General features: G+C 44.5%; 1 protein-coding gene across 1 annotated transcript in view; it reads left to right on the top strand.

The window, feature by feature from the left end:
* Positions 1–16,259, top strand: part of tango6 (transport and golgi organization 6 homolog (Drosophila)) — a 31,222-nt gene extending 14,963 nt beyond the window's left edge. The window contains exon 18 of the mRNA XM_064930084.1: positions 15,542–16,259. Within this exon, the coding sequence (XP_064786156.1) occupies positions 15,542–15,718 (177 nt within the window). The 3' untranslated portion in view covers positions 15,719–16,259. The remainder of the gene's footprint in view (positions 1–15,541) is intronic.
* Positions 16,260–17,092: the final 833 nt, after the last annotated feature.

Below are 17,092 nucleotides of genomic sequence, written 5' to 3'. Positions count from 1 at the left end.
TCAAAGCATTTTGTCTAATTTTACTGTTAAATCAACCTTGCAATTGATATACATACAGTGGGGCAAAAAAGTATTTAGTCAGCCACCAATTGTGCAAGTTCTCCCACTTAAAAAGATGAGGCCTGTAATTTTCATCATAGGTACACTTCAACTATGACAGACAAAATGAGTGGAAAAAAATCCAGAAAATCACATTGTAGGATTTTTAATGAATTTATTTGTAAATTATGGTGGAAAATAAGTTTTTGTTCAATAACAAAAGTTTCTCAATACTTTGTTATATACGGCGTAGTGGCGGCGTAGTGTGATACTGATGGTGGCGTAGTGTGTTACTGATGGTGGCGTAGTGTGTTACTGATGGTGGCGTAGTGTGATACTGATGGTGGCGTAGTGTGATACTGATGGTGGCGTAGTGTGATACTGATGGTGGCGTAGCGTGATACTGATGGTGGCGAAGCGTGATACTGATGGTGGCGTAGTGTGATACTGATGGTGGCGTAGTGTGATACTGATGGTGGCGTAGTGTGATACTGATGGTGGCGTAGCGTGATACTGATGGTGGCGTAGCGTGATACTGATGGTGGCGTAGCGTGATACTGATGGTGGCGTAGCGTGATACTGATGGTGGCGTAGCGTGATACTGATGGTGGCGTAGCGTGATACTGATGGTGGCGTAGCGTGATACTGATGGTGGCGTAGCGTGATACTGATGGTGGCGTAGCGTGATACTGATGGTGGCGTAGCGTGATACTGATGGTGGCGTAGCGTGATACTGATGGTGGCGTAGCGTGATACTGATGGTGGCGTAGCGTGATACTGATGGTGGCGTAGTGTGTTACTGATGGTGGCGTAGTGTGATACTGATGGTATAGGCTTTGTTACTTTGGTCCCAGCTCTCTGCAGGTCACTCACTAGGTCCCCCCATGTGGTTCTGGGATTTTTGCTCACCGTTCTTGTGATCGTTTTGACCCCACGGGGTGAGATCTTGCGTGGAGCCCCAGATCGAGGGAGATTATCATTTCCTAATAATTGCTCCCACAGTTGATTTCTTCAAACCAAGCTGCTTACCTATTGCAGATTCAGTCTTCCCAGCCTGGTGCAGGTCTACAATTTTGTTTCTGGTGTCCTTTGACAGCTCTTTGGTCTTGGCCATAGTGGAGTTTGGAGTGTGACTGTTTGAGGTTGTGGACAGGTGTCTTTTATACTGATAACAAGTTCAAACAGGTGCCATTAATACAGGTAACGAGTAGAGGACAGAGGAGCCTTTTAAAGAAGTTACAGGTCTGTGAGAGCCAGAAATCTTGCTTGTTTGTAGTTGACCAAATACTTATTTTCCACCATAATTTGCAAATAAATTCATTAAAAATCCTACAATGTGATTTTCGGGATTTTTTTTGTAATTTTGTCTGTCATAGTTGAAGTGTACCTATGATGAAAATTACAGGCCTCATCTTTTTAAGTGGGAGAACTTGCACAATTGGTGGCTAAATAAATACTAAATACTTTTTTCCCCCACTGTAGATGCCATTGACATTTATTTGGGCTTAAAGGGTACAGTAGCACAAAAAGCACTCCCTCTATACAGAGTGTAAATGACAAAGAAATATTGTTCAATATGATCAATACTAATTTTGCATAATATTGTAGTCTATAGTGTATATTTATAGCCCAGCCCATTCGTTTCCAAATATTTTATGAGTAGACTTTGCTCTTCTGTCTTTTTCACCATAAATCACTGTTTGTAAGCCCAGTATGCTCCTTTTAGGCCCAGTATGCTCATTTTAGGCCCAGTATGCTCCTTTTAGGCCCAGTATGCTCCTTTTAGGCCCAGTATGCTCCTATTAGGCCCAGTATGCTCCTATTAAGCTTGGTTTATATTGAAACACATGGGGATAGTGTGTTGATATCCCTAATATTCAATTACCAAAAAACTTTCTTTTTTCTCAGATTTGTTGGTTAAAACACACACAAACTACAGGTATGCATCTAGCTATGATACATTTTATATTAGAAGGATTTCCACATCTCCCTCTGTTGGTTCTCAGTCCAGGAAAGTAGAGTTGTTTTTGTTCTTTCTTTGATAGTACTTGTAAATGTGATATTTCAGTTTTTAATACATTCTGGGTGTATTGTGTGTAGAGTGATGAGGAAAAACAACAACCATTTTTGAGTAAGGCTGTAACGTAACAAAGTGGGAAAAAGTCAAGGGGTCTGAATACTTTCAAATGCACCACCATATGTTAGAAACGTGTAAAGTTAGATTTTGGTGGACTTAATAGGTACCCTTCCCTATATGCAAAGTGTGGCTCAAGAAAAGGTTAGTGTCTGCTTTCATCATCCAGCTTCAAGTCCAGTAGCCGTACCTCTACGCTCTTAAATTGAGCGTGTGAGATCAGGTGTGCGTGAGGCCACAATTAAATAGAGTATTCATGGGAAGAGAAGCAATAGGCAGGTATCTTTCCAAGGGAATCTACTTCCTAAATATGATTAGGCTATAGTTTACTACGTTGCCTAAAAATAAATGTTGCTCACTCATATTTGTCTGTCTGAAAATCATCCCACTCCTAAAAGGTAGGCTATATGCATAATGTAGCTCAAGAGAAAGTTAAACTCTGATCTCTTAAAACGATGTCTAGCCTACTGGCTGATTTAGCCATAGCCGCAGCAAGATGTTTGCCCTCTCTACAGATGACTATATCGGTCTGCTAATACAGGACTAGTAAAGGCCCAGTGCACTACTTTTGTGAGAGACAAAAGTCTCCATATATGTTTTTCTATTAATATATATTTGATTAAATCAGATTTTTCAACACCCCTACATCCCATTGCTGTAGATATAGCCCAGTAATGGGCCATGTGAGAATCTCTGGTAATGTAACCAGTGGAGGCTCCTCAGAGGAGGAATTTCATATAAATAAAAATTGAATAATTAAAAAATGTACCCTTTTTTGATAAAACTATAGTAAATATATTCACATGTCACCAAATAATTGATTAAAACACACTGTTTTGCAATGATGGTCTACAGTAGCCTCAACAGCACTCTGTAGGGTAGCACCATGGTGTAACCGGATGATAGCTAGTTTCTGGCCTCCTCTGTGTACATTGACTTCAATACAAAAACCTAGGAGGCTCGTGGTTCTCATCCTCTTCCATAGACTTACACAGTAATTATACGATTGTCCTCCAACCTATCAGAGCTCTTGCAGCACAAACTGACATGTTGTCCACCCAATCAAAGGGTCAGAGAATTAATCTAGTACTGAAAGCATAAGCTACAGCTAGCTAGCACTGCAGTGCATAAAATGTGGTGAGTAGTTGACTCAGAGAGAGAAAGACAATAGTTGAACAGTTTTGAACAACTTCATCTCTTCAAAATGAAGGAGAAGCGAAAGAGAGAGAGAGGGAGGGATAGCCAGCTAGCTAACATAGCATCCCTCTCTGTTTGAGCGTGGTGTTTACTTTCACTTACTTAGCTAGTGAATGCAGCTAGCTAGTTTAGCCTATTCAAACACCTGGCTTAAACAGAGAGGGATGAGAGCTAGCTGGCTATGGCTATCCAACACTGGAACTCGTCAAGGTTAGCTTTTGGTTTTATAAATGTATTGCCACAGGGGCCTGCTGGTGTAACTGCCAAACTGTTTGCTGCTGACTGTACTGCATGATTGTAGCTGTTTTACTAACACTGTTAGTTCAATTAGCTATGTTGACAATGACATTAATATGGTGACAATGTAAGCTGTGTGTAGCGGTTAGCAGAAGTTTTTTTTGCCTGATCAGACAGCTGATGTATGAAGTCCACTGAAGTCCACAAGCGAAGTGAAAGGGTGAGAGGAGAAGAACGTGTAGATTTGAGAAGGAATTATACAATGATCAAATGGATCATGCTGTTTGTATTTGGCTGCTATGAAAGTGAACTGTGTTTACATGTATTCATTCTGCTGATTCTGTTGAAAAACTTTTCTTTAAGGTAAGCAAAGGGAACAGGGATAAACATACCTGAATTTGTCCAATAGTAACTCTCGTTTCAAACTGTTGGACTAATGATTACACACTAGATCAGCTAGATCAGGGGTGTCAAAGTCAAATGGACGGAGGGCCAAATAAAAAATTTAGCTACAAGCCGAGGGCCGGACTGTTCGAATGTTCATTGAAAAATTTTTAAATGACGCATATAGTCTAGTGAACCTAATTGAACCTACTGAAAACCTAACAAATATATTCCAATATGATCAGATAAATAAAGCAATATTTTCTTATGGCTCTGTCAGTAATCTTTAATTTTCAACAGACACAAAAGACAAATTTCCTTTATATAAAAATCCCCATAACATGAACATTAAATGAAAGAAACCGGTATTCAAGGCACCATCAGTAGCCTATATTTTCTATTTTAGCAAAAGTGGGCTAAATTTACTTCAAAGAAAAAAACAATAATAGCAATTTTCTATCATCCACTCAACTGAAATATTTTTAAAATATAATTGGATTGAAATACAATAAAATAAAGTGCAAAAATCTATTAATCAAAAACAACACTTTGTTTAAGGAGAAGTAACATGCAGTGAAAACAAATATTAAACTTTAACTTTTAAACTTGAACTGAGTAAAAACTCTAAATATGTGATTGCACAGTAATGTTCACTTGTTTGAGGTTGAGGGTGATACTTGGTGGTGTCCCATCTTTTCCACAAGTTCATCAATGTTCGGGGTAAGGCTCTGAGCTGAGGAAATCCTCAGAATTGAGTGGAGGTGTTCAGCAGTAAGTCGACTTCTGTGTGATGTTTTGTTCAGGTTCATCAAAGAAAAAAGTTGTTCACACAGGTATGTGCTGCCAAACATAGACAACGTTTGAGCAGCCTGGATGCGCAGCTGGGGCATTGTGTCGGGGAGGAAGCGGGCGAACTCCGCAGCACCCACTGCCGCATATTTTGCCCTCAGTGCATCATTGCATTGGAGGTCAATCAACTCCATTTGGAGGTTTGGTGGTGAGCTTTCCACGTCAACAGCAAATGGGTTACCGAGCAGTTCCAACCTGCTTTTTTGTGCTTCAAAGTCAGCAAATCGGCGTCGAAAGTCAGCGGCAAGCATACCTATTTTATCAGCCAACTGTCCTGCGCTCGGGAACGCACTGGTAGAGAGCTTCTCTTTCATGGTCTGGCAGCTGGGAAAGTGGCTCAAATTTTCTTTCCGCATCTGCGTCTCCCACAGAGTCAGTTTGGTTTTAAATGCCTTCACTGTACTGTACATATCAGAGATGACATGATCCCGACCCTGCAGCTGCAAGTTCATTGCATTCAGATGACTCGTAATGTCACACAGAAAAGCCATTTCACACAGAAACATTTCGTCTCGGAGTTGTGTTGTGTCTTTCCCTTTGCTGTCCAAGAACAGACAAATCTCCTCACGAAGCTCGAAACATCTTTGAAGCACCTTTCCCTGGCTTAGCCATCGCACCTCTGTGTGATAAGGCAAATCACCATGCTCCGTTTCTAACTCCGTCAGAAATGCCTTGAACTGGCGGTGATTCAAACCTTTGGCTCTGATAAAGTTAACTGTGCGCGTGATGATGCTCATTACATGCTCCATTTTCAAGGCTTTACCGCACAACGCTTCCTGGTGTATGATACAATGATAAGCTGTCAGCTCACCTGTCGCGTTTTCCTCTTGCATCTTTTCCCGTATCTTCGCCACCAGTCCGCTCCTGTGTCCACACATCGCAGGTGCTCCGTCGGTTGTCAAACCCACGAGTTTTTCCCAAGGCAGCTCCATCTCATTTACACATCTTGACACCTCTTCATACAAATCATGCCCCGTAGTTGTGCCATGCATAGGACGTAAAGCCAAAAACTCCTCTGTCACGCTTAGGCTGGAGTCCACTCCGCGGATGAAAATTGACAACTGGGCAATGTCAGAAATGTCGGTGCTCTCATCCACAGCCAAGGAATATGCAATGAAATCTTTTCCCTTTTTCACAAGCTGCTCTTTTAGATTGATGGACAACTGGTCTACTCTCTCGGCAATGGTGTTTCTGCTCAGACTCACATTTAAAAAGAGTTGCCTTTTTTCTGGGCAAACTTCGTCACAAACTTTAATCATGCAGTTTTTGATGAAATCCCCCTCCGTAAATGGCCGGGCTGATTTAGCGATCTCTTCTGCCAAAATAAAACTGGCCTTGACAGCAGCCTGGCCTTGTGATTTGGCTTTTTTGAACAGAGCCTGTCGAGATTTGAGGCCTCGTTTTAATTCCTCTGCCTTTTGTAGCCTTTGTTCCATGTCCATATTCTTGTTTTTGTCCGCGTGTTTCGTTTCATAATGTCGTCTCAGATTATACTCTTTCAGTACCGCCACACTTTCTCCACACAGAAGACACACAGGTTTTCCAGCTACCTCCGTGAACATATACTCCGACTCCCACCTTGTTTGAAACCCCCGGTTCTCAGTGTCCACCTTCCGTTTTGCCATTTTTGATGGGTATCTGAAAGTTAATTTTACTGTGATGCTGACGACTGCTGTGCCAATAAATATTGAAATGAAGCAGCCTACTGCTCGGTGCGTCACCGTTGCATTGTGGGAAATGTAGTATTGGTGCGTGTAAAAGATCTGCGGGCTGCCGGCTTGCTGCGGTCTGCGGGCCGGTTCTAATAATAAATCAAGATCATCCCAGGGGCCGTAAAAAACCTTCTCGCGGGCCGGATGTGGCCCGCGGGCCTTGACTCTGACATATGTGAGCTAGATGCAGGCAAGAGTGTGCAGGCAGTATTTGTCAATGTCTGTCACCTTGATTACTCAAATTTTTTCAACCTGTGCACCTACGTTGTAAACTTTCATTCATTGCTAGGTTGTAGTAACCTCATGATGGGTGTAAGGATTTTTTTTTTATCATGTAATAGCCTAAACCTATCAACGCAACATTGAATTGGGTGAATGGAATATGAATGACAAATCAAATGTCATTGGTCACATGCGCCGAATACAACAGGTATAGACCAATCATGGTCCAAATGTGTGTTTGGACCATGATAGTTTGTTGATGTGGACACCAAGGAACTTGAAACTCTCGGCCCGCTCCACAACAGCCCTGTCGATGTTAATGGGGGCCTGTTCGGCACTCCTTTTCCTGCAGTCCACGATCGGCTCCTTTGTCATCCAATACGCTGTAATAAAAATAAGGCCATGCTCATTAAAAAAATAATTGTCCTCCCTCATCTTAAACTGCACCGACCGCCACTGAATGTAACCTATTTCTTTTGGTTATTTTTTAGCATTTTGAAATTGCCTAGAGGGCACAAAATTATTGGGACCATGGCTGCGTCACATAAACCTAAATGGGGCTGCAGGGTAGCCTAGTGGTTAGAGCATTGGACTAGTAACCGAAAGGTTGCAAGTTCAAATCCCCGAGCTGACAAGGTACAAAATCTGTTGTTCTGCCCCTTTTCCTAGGCCCTCATTGAAAATAAGAATTTGTTCTTAACTGACTTGCCTAGTAAAATTAAAATTAAAAAATAACATTGCAGGACTAGTTCTTGCAGGAGCGGGTGGGAGTTGGACAGAAAGCCAGGAGCGGTATGAAAAGCTGTGGGTGGGATCTGGATGAAGAACTCAGTACCTTGCAGACCTCTGTGTGTCTTGGTGAACATCACTGTGTTTAGGCTACATGTGCAATCCTGGAGCCAGCTGGAATGGAGAAACAAATATCCCAGTCAGTGGTGATTTTAGCATGTAAATGTTGGTGGGGCAAATTCCCCACCAAAATTGTTGATGCATGCCAGCAGAGCCACTACACAACACAACACTAAACAATACATTAATTGCTCTATAACGGTGATAAACGGTGCCCACAACTGTTAGAACCTACATAAAGCTGTTCCAACAGCAGAGCTTTATTTTCAGCACCATGGAGTGAACCCTTACCACCACTACACCTGGCTTTCAGCAGAGCCTTATCTGGCAGCGAAACAGTTAATTCAGCCTCATTTACTGCCTTTTTAAAATAATCAGCTGATATGACTGATTTACTTAAACAAATGTGGATTCTACTGACAATTGAGATGTACTAACTATGGCATAAGGGGGCGATGAGCGAATAAGAGGCCATCCGTAATTTAGATTAAAACATTAATTAGCGAGCTTGGATGGACGTAGTCAATATAACTATTTGTTCAGCACTTTTGAAACATACAGTGACAAAATTCAGAACATGGACCGTTCTTAGAGTGTTCTCCCTGCACACAAGTCAGAAATAAAGGGGGCATATAATCAGACAGTGGAAGCGCTTACAATATTCAATGATTACATTTCTATAAAACAGGCTACATGTGCACCACCAAGTCAGAACAGTAGGCTAAGTTATGAGTGGGGAAAGGGACCAAATTATTAGTGTGAGGCACACGGGCTACTAACATATTACTACATAACTAACATTTAGTCTTACTTTCTTAGCTTCAGTAACATATCTCCCTGGCATATTACAGCATTTATGCAGCAGCATACAATACATTGTTGGACTCACCTTGTGCTGTGCTCACTTGAACAGGAAGGTGGTGTGGCGGTCCCTGTGGGCAAATTTGATTCATGATGATGACTGCTTGCTATCTAAGATTTTGAAAATATAATGTTAACATGATCAGTCCAATCAGTAGGCTAATGCAATTGAAGGCTTGGATCAAATTGTTGCTTACTGAAACTCCCGAAGCATTTCAATCCTTGTATAACATTTGAAGCAATAACATACCCGCTTCAAATCAAATTTATTGGTCACATACTCGTGATTAGCAGATGTTATTGCAGGTGTAACAATGCTTGTGCTTCTAGCTCCGACAGTGCAGTAATATCTAACAAATTACACAACATATACCCAATACACATAAATCTAAGTAGGAATTAATTAAGACTATATACATGTGGACGATAAACGGCTGCGGTGGCGATCTGCATTCCTCTTGGTGTGTCACGGACGGCTTCCCATGTCTCCTCCGCGCGCCTGAACCAGTCGTCCACCGCAGGAACCTTGGTCTGACCCTGATGCCAATGCGCCAGAACCAGCTGGTACCCTGGTACGCACAAGAAGGGAGAGAGGTTAGTGGAGTAATGGCGGAGCAAGTTCTGTGCCATCTTGGCCCAGGGCACAAACGCCGCCCACTCCCCCGGCCGGTCCTGGCCATAGGACCGCAGAAACCTGCCCACATCCTGGTTAACTCTCGCCACCTGCCCATTACTCTGGGGGTGCAGCCCTGAAGTAAGGCTGATCGAGACCCCCAGACGTTCCATGAATGCCTTCCAGACCCTAGACGTGAACTGGGGACCCCGATCAGACACTATATCCTCAGGAACCCCGTAGTGCAGGAAGACGTGTGTAAACAATGCCTCCGCAGTCTGTAGGGCCGTAGGTATACCGGGCAGAAGGAGGAGTTGACAGAACTTAGAGAAACGATCCACAATGACCAGGTTCGCAGTGTTACCCTGTGAGAGTGGAAGATCAGTCAGAAAATCCACCAACAGGTGCGATCAAGGCCGCTGCGGAACGGGTAAGGGGTGTAGCTTACCTCTAGGCAGGTGCCTAGGAGTCTTACACTGTGCCCACACCAAGCAGGAGGAAACATAAACCCTCATGTCCTTAGCCAAGGTAGGCCACCAGCACCTCCCGCTCAAACAGCGCACTGTCCGACCGATCCCAGGATGACCAGAGGAGGGTGACGTGTGGGCCCAATAGATGAACCGGCTACGAACAGACACCCAGTGGGACATTTACATTACATTGACATTTAAGTCATTTGGCAGACGCTCTTATCCAGAGCGACTTACAAATTGGTGAATTCACCTTATGACATCCAGTGGAACAGCCACTTTACAATAGTGCATCTAAATCATTTAAGGGGGGGGGGGTGAGAAGGATTACTTTATCCTATCCTAGGTATTCCTTAAAGAGGTGGGGTTTCAGGTGTCTCCGGAAGGTGGTGATTGACTCCGCTGTCCTGGCGTCGTGAGGGAGTTTGTTCCACCATTGGGGGGCCAGAGCAGCGAACAGTTTTGACTGGGCTGAGCGGGAACTGTACTTCCTCAGTGGTAGGGAGGCGAGCAGGCCAGAGGTGGATGAACGCAGTGCCCTTGTTTGGGTGTAGGGCCTGATCAGAGCCTGGAGGTACTGCGGTGCCGTTCCCCTCACAGCTCCGTAGGCAAGCACCATGGTCTTGTAGCGGATGCGAGCTTCAACTGGAAGCCAGTGGAGATAGCGGAGGTGCGGGGTGACGTGAGAGAACTTGGGAAGGTTGAACACCAGACGGGCTGCGGTGTTCTGGATGAGTTGTAGGGGTTTAATGGCACAGGCAGGGAGCCCAGCCAACAGCGAGTTGCAGTAATCCAGACGGGAGATGACAAGTGCCTGGATTAGGACCTGCGCCGCTTCCTGTGTGAGGCAGGGTCGTACTCTGCGGATGTTGTAGAGCATGAACCTACAGGAACGGGCCACCGCCTTGATGTTAGTTGAGAACGACAGGGTGTTGTCCAGGATCACGCCAAGGTTCTTAGCATTCTGGGAGGAGGACACAATGGAGTTGTCAACCGTGATGGCGAGATCATGGAACGGGCAGTCCTTCCCCGGGAGGAAGAGCAGCTCCGTCTTGCCGAGGTTCAGCTTGAGGTGGTGATCCGTCATCCACACTGATATGTCTGCCAGACATGCAGAGATGCGATTCGCCACCTGGTCATCAGAAGGGGGAAAGGAGAAGATTAATTGTGTGTCGTCTGCATAGCAATGATAGGAGAGACCATGTGAGGTTATGACAGAGCCAAGTGACTTGGTGTATAGCGAGAATAGGAGAGGGCCTAGAACAGAGCCCTGGGGGACACCAGTGGTGAGAGCGCGTGGCGAGGAGACAGATTCTCGCCACGCCACCTGGTAGGAGCGACCTGTCAGGTAGGACGCAATCCAAGCGTGGGCCGCGCCGGAGATGCCCAACTCGGAGAGGGTGGAGAGGAGGATCTGATGGTTCACAGTATCGAAGGCAGCCGATAGGTCTAGAAGGATGAGAGCAGAGGAGAGAGAGTTAGCTTTAGCAGTGCGGAGCGCCTCCGTGATACAGAGAAGAGCAGTCTCAGTTGAATGACTAGTCTTGAAACCTGACTGATTTGGATCAAGAAGGTCATTCTGAGAGAGATGGCGGGAGAGCTGGCCAAGGACGGCACATTCAAGAGTTTTGGAGAGAAAAGAAAGAAGGGATACTGGTCTGTAGTTGTTGACATCGGAGGGATCGAGTGTAGGTTTTTTCAGAAGGGGTGCAACTCTCGCTCTCTTGAAGACGGAAGGGACGTAGCCAGCGGTCAGGGATGAGTTGATGAGCGAGGTGAGGTAAGGGAGAAGGTCTCCGGAAATGGTCTGGAGAAGAGAGGAGGGGATAGGGTCAAGCGGGCAGGTTGTTGGGCGGCCGGCCGCCACAAGAAGCGAGATTTCATCTGGAGAGAGAGGGGAGAAAGAGGTCAGAGCACAGGGTAGGGCAGTGTGAGCAGAACCAGCGGTGTCGTTTGACTTAGCAAACGAGGATCGGATGTCGTCGACCTTCTTTTCAAAATGGTTGACGAAGTCATCTGCAGAGAGGGAGGAGGGGGGGAGGAGGATTCAGGAGGGAGGAGAAGGTGGCAAAGAGCTTCCTAGGGTTAGAGGCAGATGCTTGGAATTTAGAGTGGTAGAAAGTGGCTTTAGCAGCAGAGACAGAGGAGGAAAATGTAGAGAGGAGGGAGTGAAAGGATGCCAGGTCCGCAGGGCGGGAGCGGACGGGAGCGGGCTTTGTGTTTAACGCACATAACGCCTGCTCAATATCCTTGTCCAGCTCCCACACTACTGGCGCCACCAGGCAGGAGGCGGGGAGTATGGGGGTGGGATCCATGGGCCACTCCTCTGTGTCATACAGCCGGGACAATGCGTCTGCCTTCACATTCTGGGAGCCTGGTCTGTAAGAAAGGGCAAACACAAAACGGGTGCAAAACATGGCCCACCTTGCCTGGCGAGGGTTCAGTCTCCTTGCTGCCCGGATGTACTCCAGATTGCGGTGGTCAGTCCAGATGAGAAAAAGGTGTCTAGCCCCCTCAAGCCAATGTCACCATGCGTTCAAGGCCTTGACGACAGCCAACAGCTCCCGGTCCCCCACGTCATAGTTTCGCTCCACCGGGCTGAGCTTCTTCGAGAAGGCACAGGGGCGGAGCTTCGGTGGCGTACCCGAGCGCTGAGAGGGCACAGCTCCTATCCCAGCCTCGGATGCATCCACCTCCACTATGAACGCCAAAGAGGGATCCGGTTGGGCCAGCACGGGAGCCGAGGTAAACGGAGCCCTCAGGTGACTAAAAGTCCTGTCCAAACTAGACACTCCCATGTCCTTGTCCTCTTGCTCAGTTGTGCACCGGGGCCTCCCGCTCCTCTTTCTATTCTGGTTAGAGACAGTTTGCGCTGTTCTTTTTAGGAAGTAGTACACAGCGTTGTACAAGATCTTCAGTTACTTGGCAATTTCTCGCATGGAATAGCCTTCATTTCTCTGAACAAAAATTGACTGAGTTTCGGAATTAAGTTTTTAGTTTCTGGCCATTTTGAACCTGTAATCGAACCCACAAATGCTGATGCTCCAGATACTCAACTAGTCTACTAAAGAAGGCCAGTTTTATTGCTTCTTTAATCAGGACAACAGGTTCCAGCTGTGCTAACATAATTGTAAAAATGTTTTCTAATGATCAATTAGACTTTTAAAATGATCATCTTGGATTAGCTAACACAACGTACCATTGGAACACAGGAGTGACAGTTATTGATAATGGGCCTCTGTACGCCTATGTAGATATTCCATTTAAAAAAATAGCCGTTTCCAGCTACAATAGTCATTTACAACATTAATAATGTCTACACTGTATTTCTGAACAAATTGATATTTTAATGGACAAAAAAAATGTTTTTCTGTCAAACAAGGACATTTCAAAGTGACCCCAAACTTTTGAATGGTAGTGTATATTCTAAATGGATTCATTGAAATAGACACCCCCCACATCTGCACACCACTACTACCACTCAACCCTGGCATGCGCACGAGAGGTATAAAAAGTGTATGCAGGCAAGAATGTGATAAAAGTAGGCCTGTTTTAAGGGGGAGAAAGAAACATTGCCCTTCTTTTTTTTACAGGCAAAATACCGTAACTCCTATGTGAAAGCAGTTAAAGAAAACAGTGGATCTGTCTTTTCCTCTTCCCTTATTTGGAACACCAGTCTGAAAGCCACCTTTTATAGTTTATCCCTGAATACCTTTCTGTAGACATCATGATTCTCTCACTCACACAACCTTCAATACACACACCACAGTTTACAGCAAGTACCAGTGTTCCACAGTACAGCTCCCTGAATTCAACTGTTATTATGTCATGCATGGTTATAAATATGGAGTTACTGCCCAGGCAGGATATTTTTAGTTAGTATTTTGGTGTGTGCTGCACTCTGTGACCCTAGAGCATGTGAATCAGGTGTAGTAGGTTTGCTTCCACAAGAACTGATTTCATTGCACTGTGGCCATCCTGGATCATGTTACCTTGGTGCCAGTCTGTGCCACTGTGACTCACATTGGTTTCCATTGGTAGATGCCCCTCCACCCCCCCTAACCTGATTGTTTAAACTGAGTTAACAGTCTGCTTATGGAGAACAGAGCCCGACTGATTCCAATGTTTTTTTGGGGTTAAAACGTACAGATACCGATATCTGCTGATATATTGTTTTACAAAGGGAAAATTAATAAGCATTTGTCAAAGAAATATGCTTCAAATGTTGATTTCTTACATTGTGACAATATTGACACATTATGAGAATGGCCACAAGTGTACAGATAAGCATGAGATTCCCTTTTTCCATCCTATCTATTGAATTATGGTTATTAGTGGAAATATCGTCCGAGATCGTTAACAAGCCAATATTGTTTGATAATATCAGCGAACCGATATATTGGTCAGGCTCTAATGGCAAGGCCACAGTAATACAGAACTGATAGATGATAATAGCCAGGGATTTTCCACAATGTGTGATGGGACTGGCCACTGTTGATGAGTTGTCTGGGAAAGTCGTAAAATTGTGCGTGAATGCTGTGACACTTTCTGAATTTTGAGAGTTCCATATCTTAAATTGATTGAAGGAGGGACTGTACACAAAAACGTTGGGCAAAAGACTCAAGGGGTTACAGGCAATACTGGTTCTTTTGATCGCTCAATAGTTGGTTCTCTGCTAACCGTGTGTGAAAATGTTTGTGTGTGCACTTCGTTTCATTGTATCAGTAGACCCAAAAGGCCAAAAGTTCAGAGATGTCATGTAGACAACATCCCTGTGTACCAGGGCCTCAGAATGTGTACACCAAATATGGGCATTCCTGAAAACAATATAGGCTTGTAGAGGAACCCTTTCTGTGGAGGACGAAAACAATGTCCATATTATCACCTCTGGTGCTCTACACTGGCCGGCATACTGAAAAGACTAGTAGAAGTGTGAAAACATTAGGTGTGTTCAACAGTAGAATCAGTTCAGAGCCTGTTCTTTGAAACAATTGGTCCTCTAATCTTGTGTCACCATGCTCCACAGTGTGATTACAGACTGTTGGCAGATTCTCACCAAGAACAGGAAGGAGACTTAGTAAAAGCATCCTGTTTTGGACTTGCATTGTAACAACCATGTTATCTGGGGTGAGTCCATGCTCATCTTGTATGTCCAACCAGAGAGTCAAACGCTGAATACAAAGAACAGCTAACTCTCAAACTTCAGGACTGGACACTGATGTGTTGCTAAGGGTCAGTACAGTTTGGACAAAGAACCTGTTAACTTTACCCCCTTGTTTTATAGGGTTATTCACTCTCCATTCTATCTAGGCTGCTTGTCCGACCTTTGCATTACTGACCATTTGATTCCTTCGTATAGGCCAATATCTAGTCCCGCGTAGCATAGCTCCAAACCACGTTGTCCACTCCTTTTGGAAGTCTGAAGAATTTTGTATTAGCCGAAACAGCGAGAATGGTCCAGTCGCTACATTTTGACTGAATGTTAAATATCAAGGACCCCCCCCCCCCACTGATTTTACACCGGGTTTCCAACCCATCGGTGCTACTTTCTGCCATTGACTTGATCAGACTTACCGATTTAGAGATGCCTGGTTCTCGACTAGCCTCGCCAATATCTGGTTAGCTGTCTTTTGATCGTATGACTTTTCAAATCTGTAACTGGTCTTCACAACACACTTTTCACTTGGTTAAGTTTCTCAGTCCTGTCATTTGGTTAATTGCTGTAGCTGTGTGTGTGCAGCTGTTGTGGTGGAGTCCATGTGAAAATATCAGTTAGGTAGACCAGACATGACCTTAAACCTGATGACTCAAACCTGGTGATTGAGAAGAAACAGCTGATGGCTGAAGACCTGAGTCTACCTTGTGCTCCCAGGAACACTGATCACCTACCTACACCACACTCATTATGGCTCCCTCTAATCTCTCTCCCTCCATCTTTTTCTCTCACCTTTTCTCATCTCTCTTCATCTCCCAGGTCCTGAGTGATGTTCTGCTGGACCTGTACCGGGCATTGAAGTGGGTGGTGCGCTCAGACACTGATGATGTCACAGTGCTCCATGCTCAGCTGGCTCTGGAGGACCTTGACAATGTCATGAGGAGGTTCATCTTCCCTGCACAGAAGCTGGAGAAGAAGATAGTGGTTTTGCCATGATATTTTAGGAACATGAGCCCACAGAACAGCACACACACCAACTAACCAGTGTTACGAGAACTTTTTAGGAGTATCCAGGAGTAGGAACTAGGGGATAGTTTCAGACTGGGCACAACATTCCACCTTTTTGTCCAAGTTCCCGCTGAAGGTGAAAGGGCAGGCATTGAATGATAGCTGAACTGTGTGTAAAACATGACTTTCTCAACAAACAAGTTACCTCTCTTGGTCATTCTCTCAGTGTTTGCAGTACATGGAGTTCCCCCAAGCCAGTCTGTGTCATGCTATCATTGTGACCATAGGGAATGAAGGGTATTTTATCACAATGACAGATCTAGGCCTTCTGCAGAGGCACCAAACTTTCCCTCTCTGGAAACCACACCTGTATGTGCCTATGAATCTTATAAACAGAGGTTACAGGTTGACATTAGAGGTGATGATGGTCAGCTGGTAATGTGTGTGTGTGTGTGTGCCTCTGAATAAAATCCCATTACAGTGAAATAAAATAAAGGGATATGAGTTTCCTTTTGTATGAACAAGTGCATGTTCTTTTGTTTGAGCGTTGTTCTTTATGGTGACCTCAGGCTGTTGTAGTTTGTTCTAGGCAGATGGCCCAGTGGAGCTGAATGTAGCTCAGGAGCAGGGACTCTGAGCCACTAGGGACTAACCATGAATTCACCAGCACAGCACTTTTAGCTTCCAGCAATGAGCTTACCCTGCTTGCACTGTAGTCCCGTATTCATAACCATAAACAAGGTCAATTCTTGTAAGCAGTTGACTAGTTAAGTGATCCTTGCCATTATACGTGTATAGAATTGAGGACTGTACTGAAAATACTTTTGATCTAAACATGCCATGAAGATATGTTTTTATATCTTTATTTAGATCAAATTTCATGTATACAGTATACAGTTATGATTACTTAATCAAATAGCTTATCATTCTCTATGGAGAGAGGGATGTTACATTAATACTGTAATGAATTTGTGTTTATTTTCAGCAAATTTGTGAAAATATTTGTATGAGCATAAGATTCAACAACTGAGACATAAACTGAACAAGTTCCACAGACATGTGACTAACAAATGGAATAATCTGTCCCTGAACAAGGGTGGGTCAAAATCAAAATTGACAGTCAGTGTATGGTGTGGCCACCAGCTGCAATAAGTACTGCAGTGCATCTCCTCCTCTTGGACTGCACCAGATTTGCCAATTCTTGCTGTGGGATGTTATCCCACTCTTCCACCAAGGCAAGTTCCCTGACATTTCTGGGGGGAATGGCCCTAGCCCTCACCCTCCGATCCAACAGGTCCCAGAGGTGCTCAATGAAATTGAAATCCGGGCTCTTCGCTGGCCATGGCAGAAAAGTGACATTCC

Source organism: Oncorhynchus masou, chromosome 22 (assembly GCF_036934945.1).
Source record: "Oncorhynchus masou masou isolate Uvic2021 chromosome 22, UVic_Omas_1.1, whole genome shotgun sequence".
NCBI lineage: Eukaryota > Metazoa > Chordata > Actinopteri > Salmoniformes > Salmonidae > Oncorhynchus > Oncorhynchus masou.
Note: the sequence above shows the minus strand (reverse complement) of the source record. Positions and strands in the feature narration are given on the sequence as shown.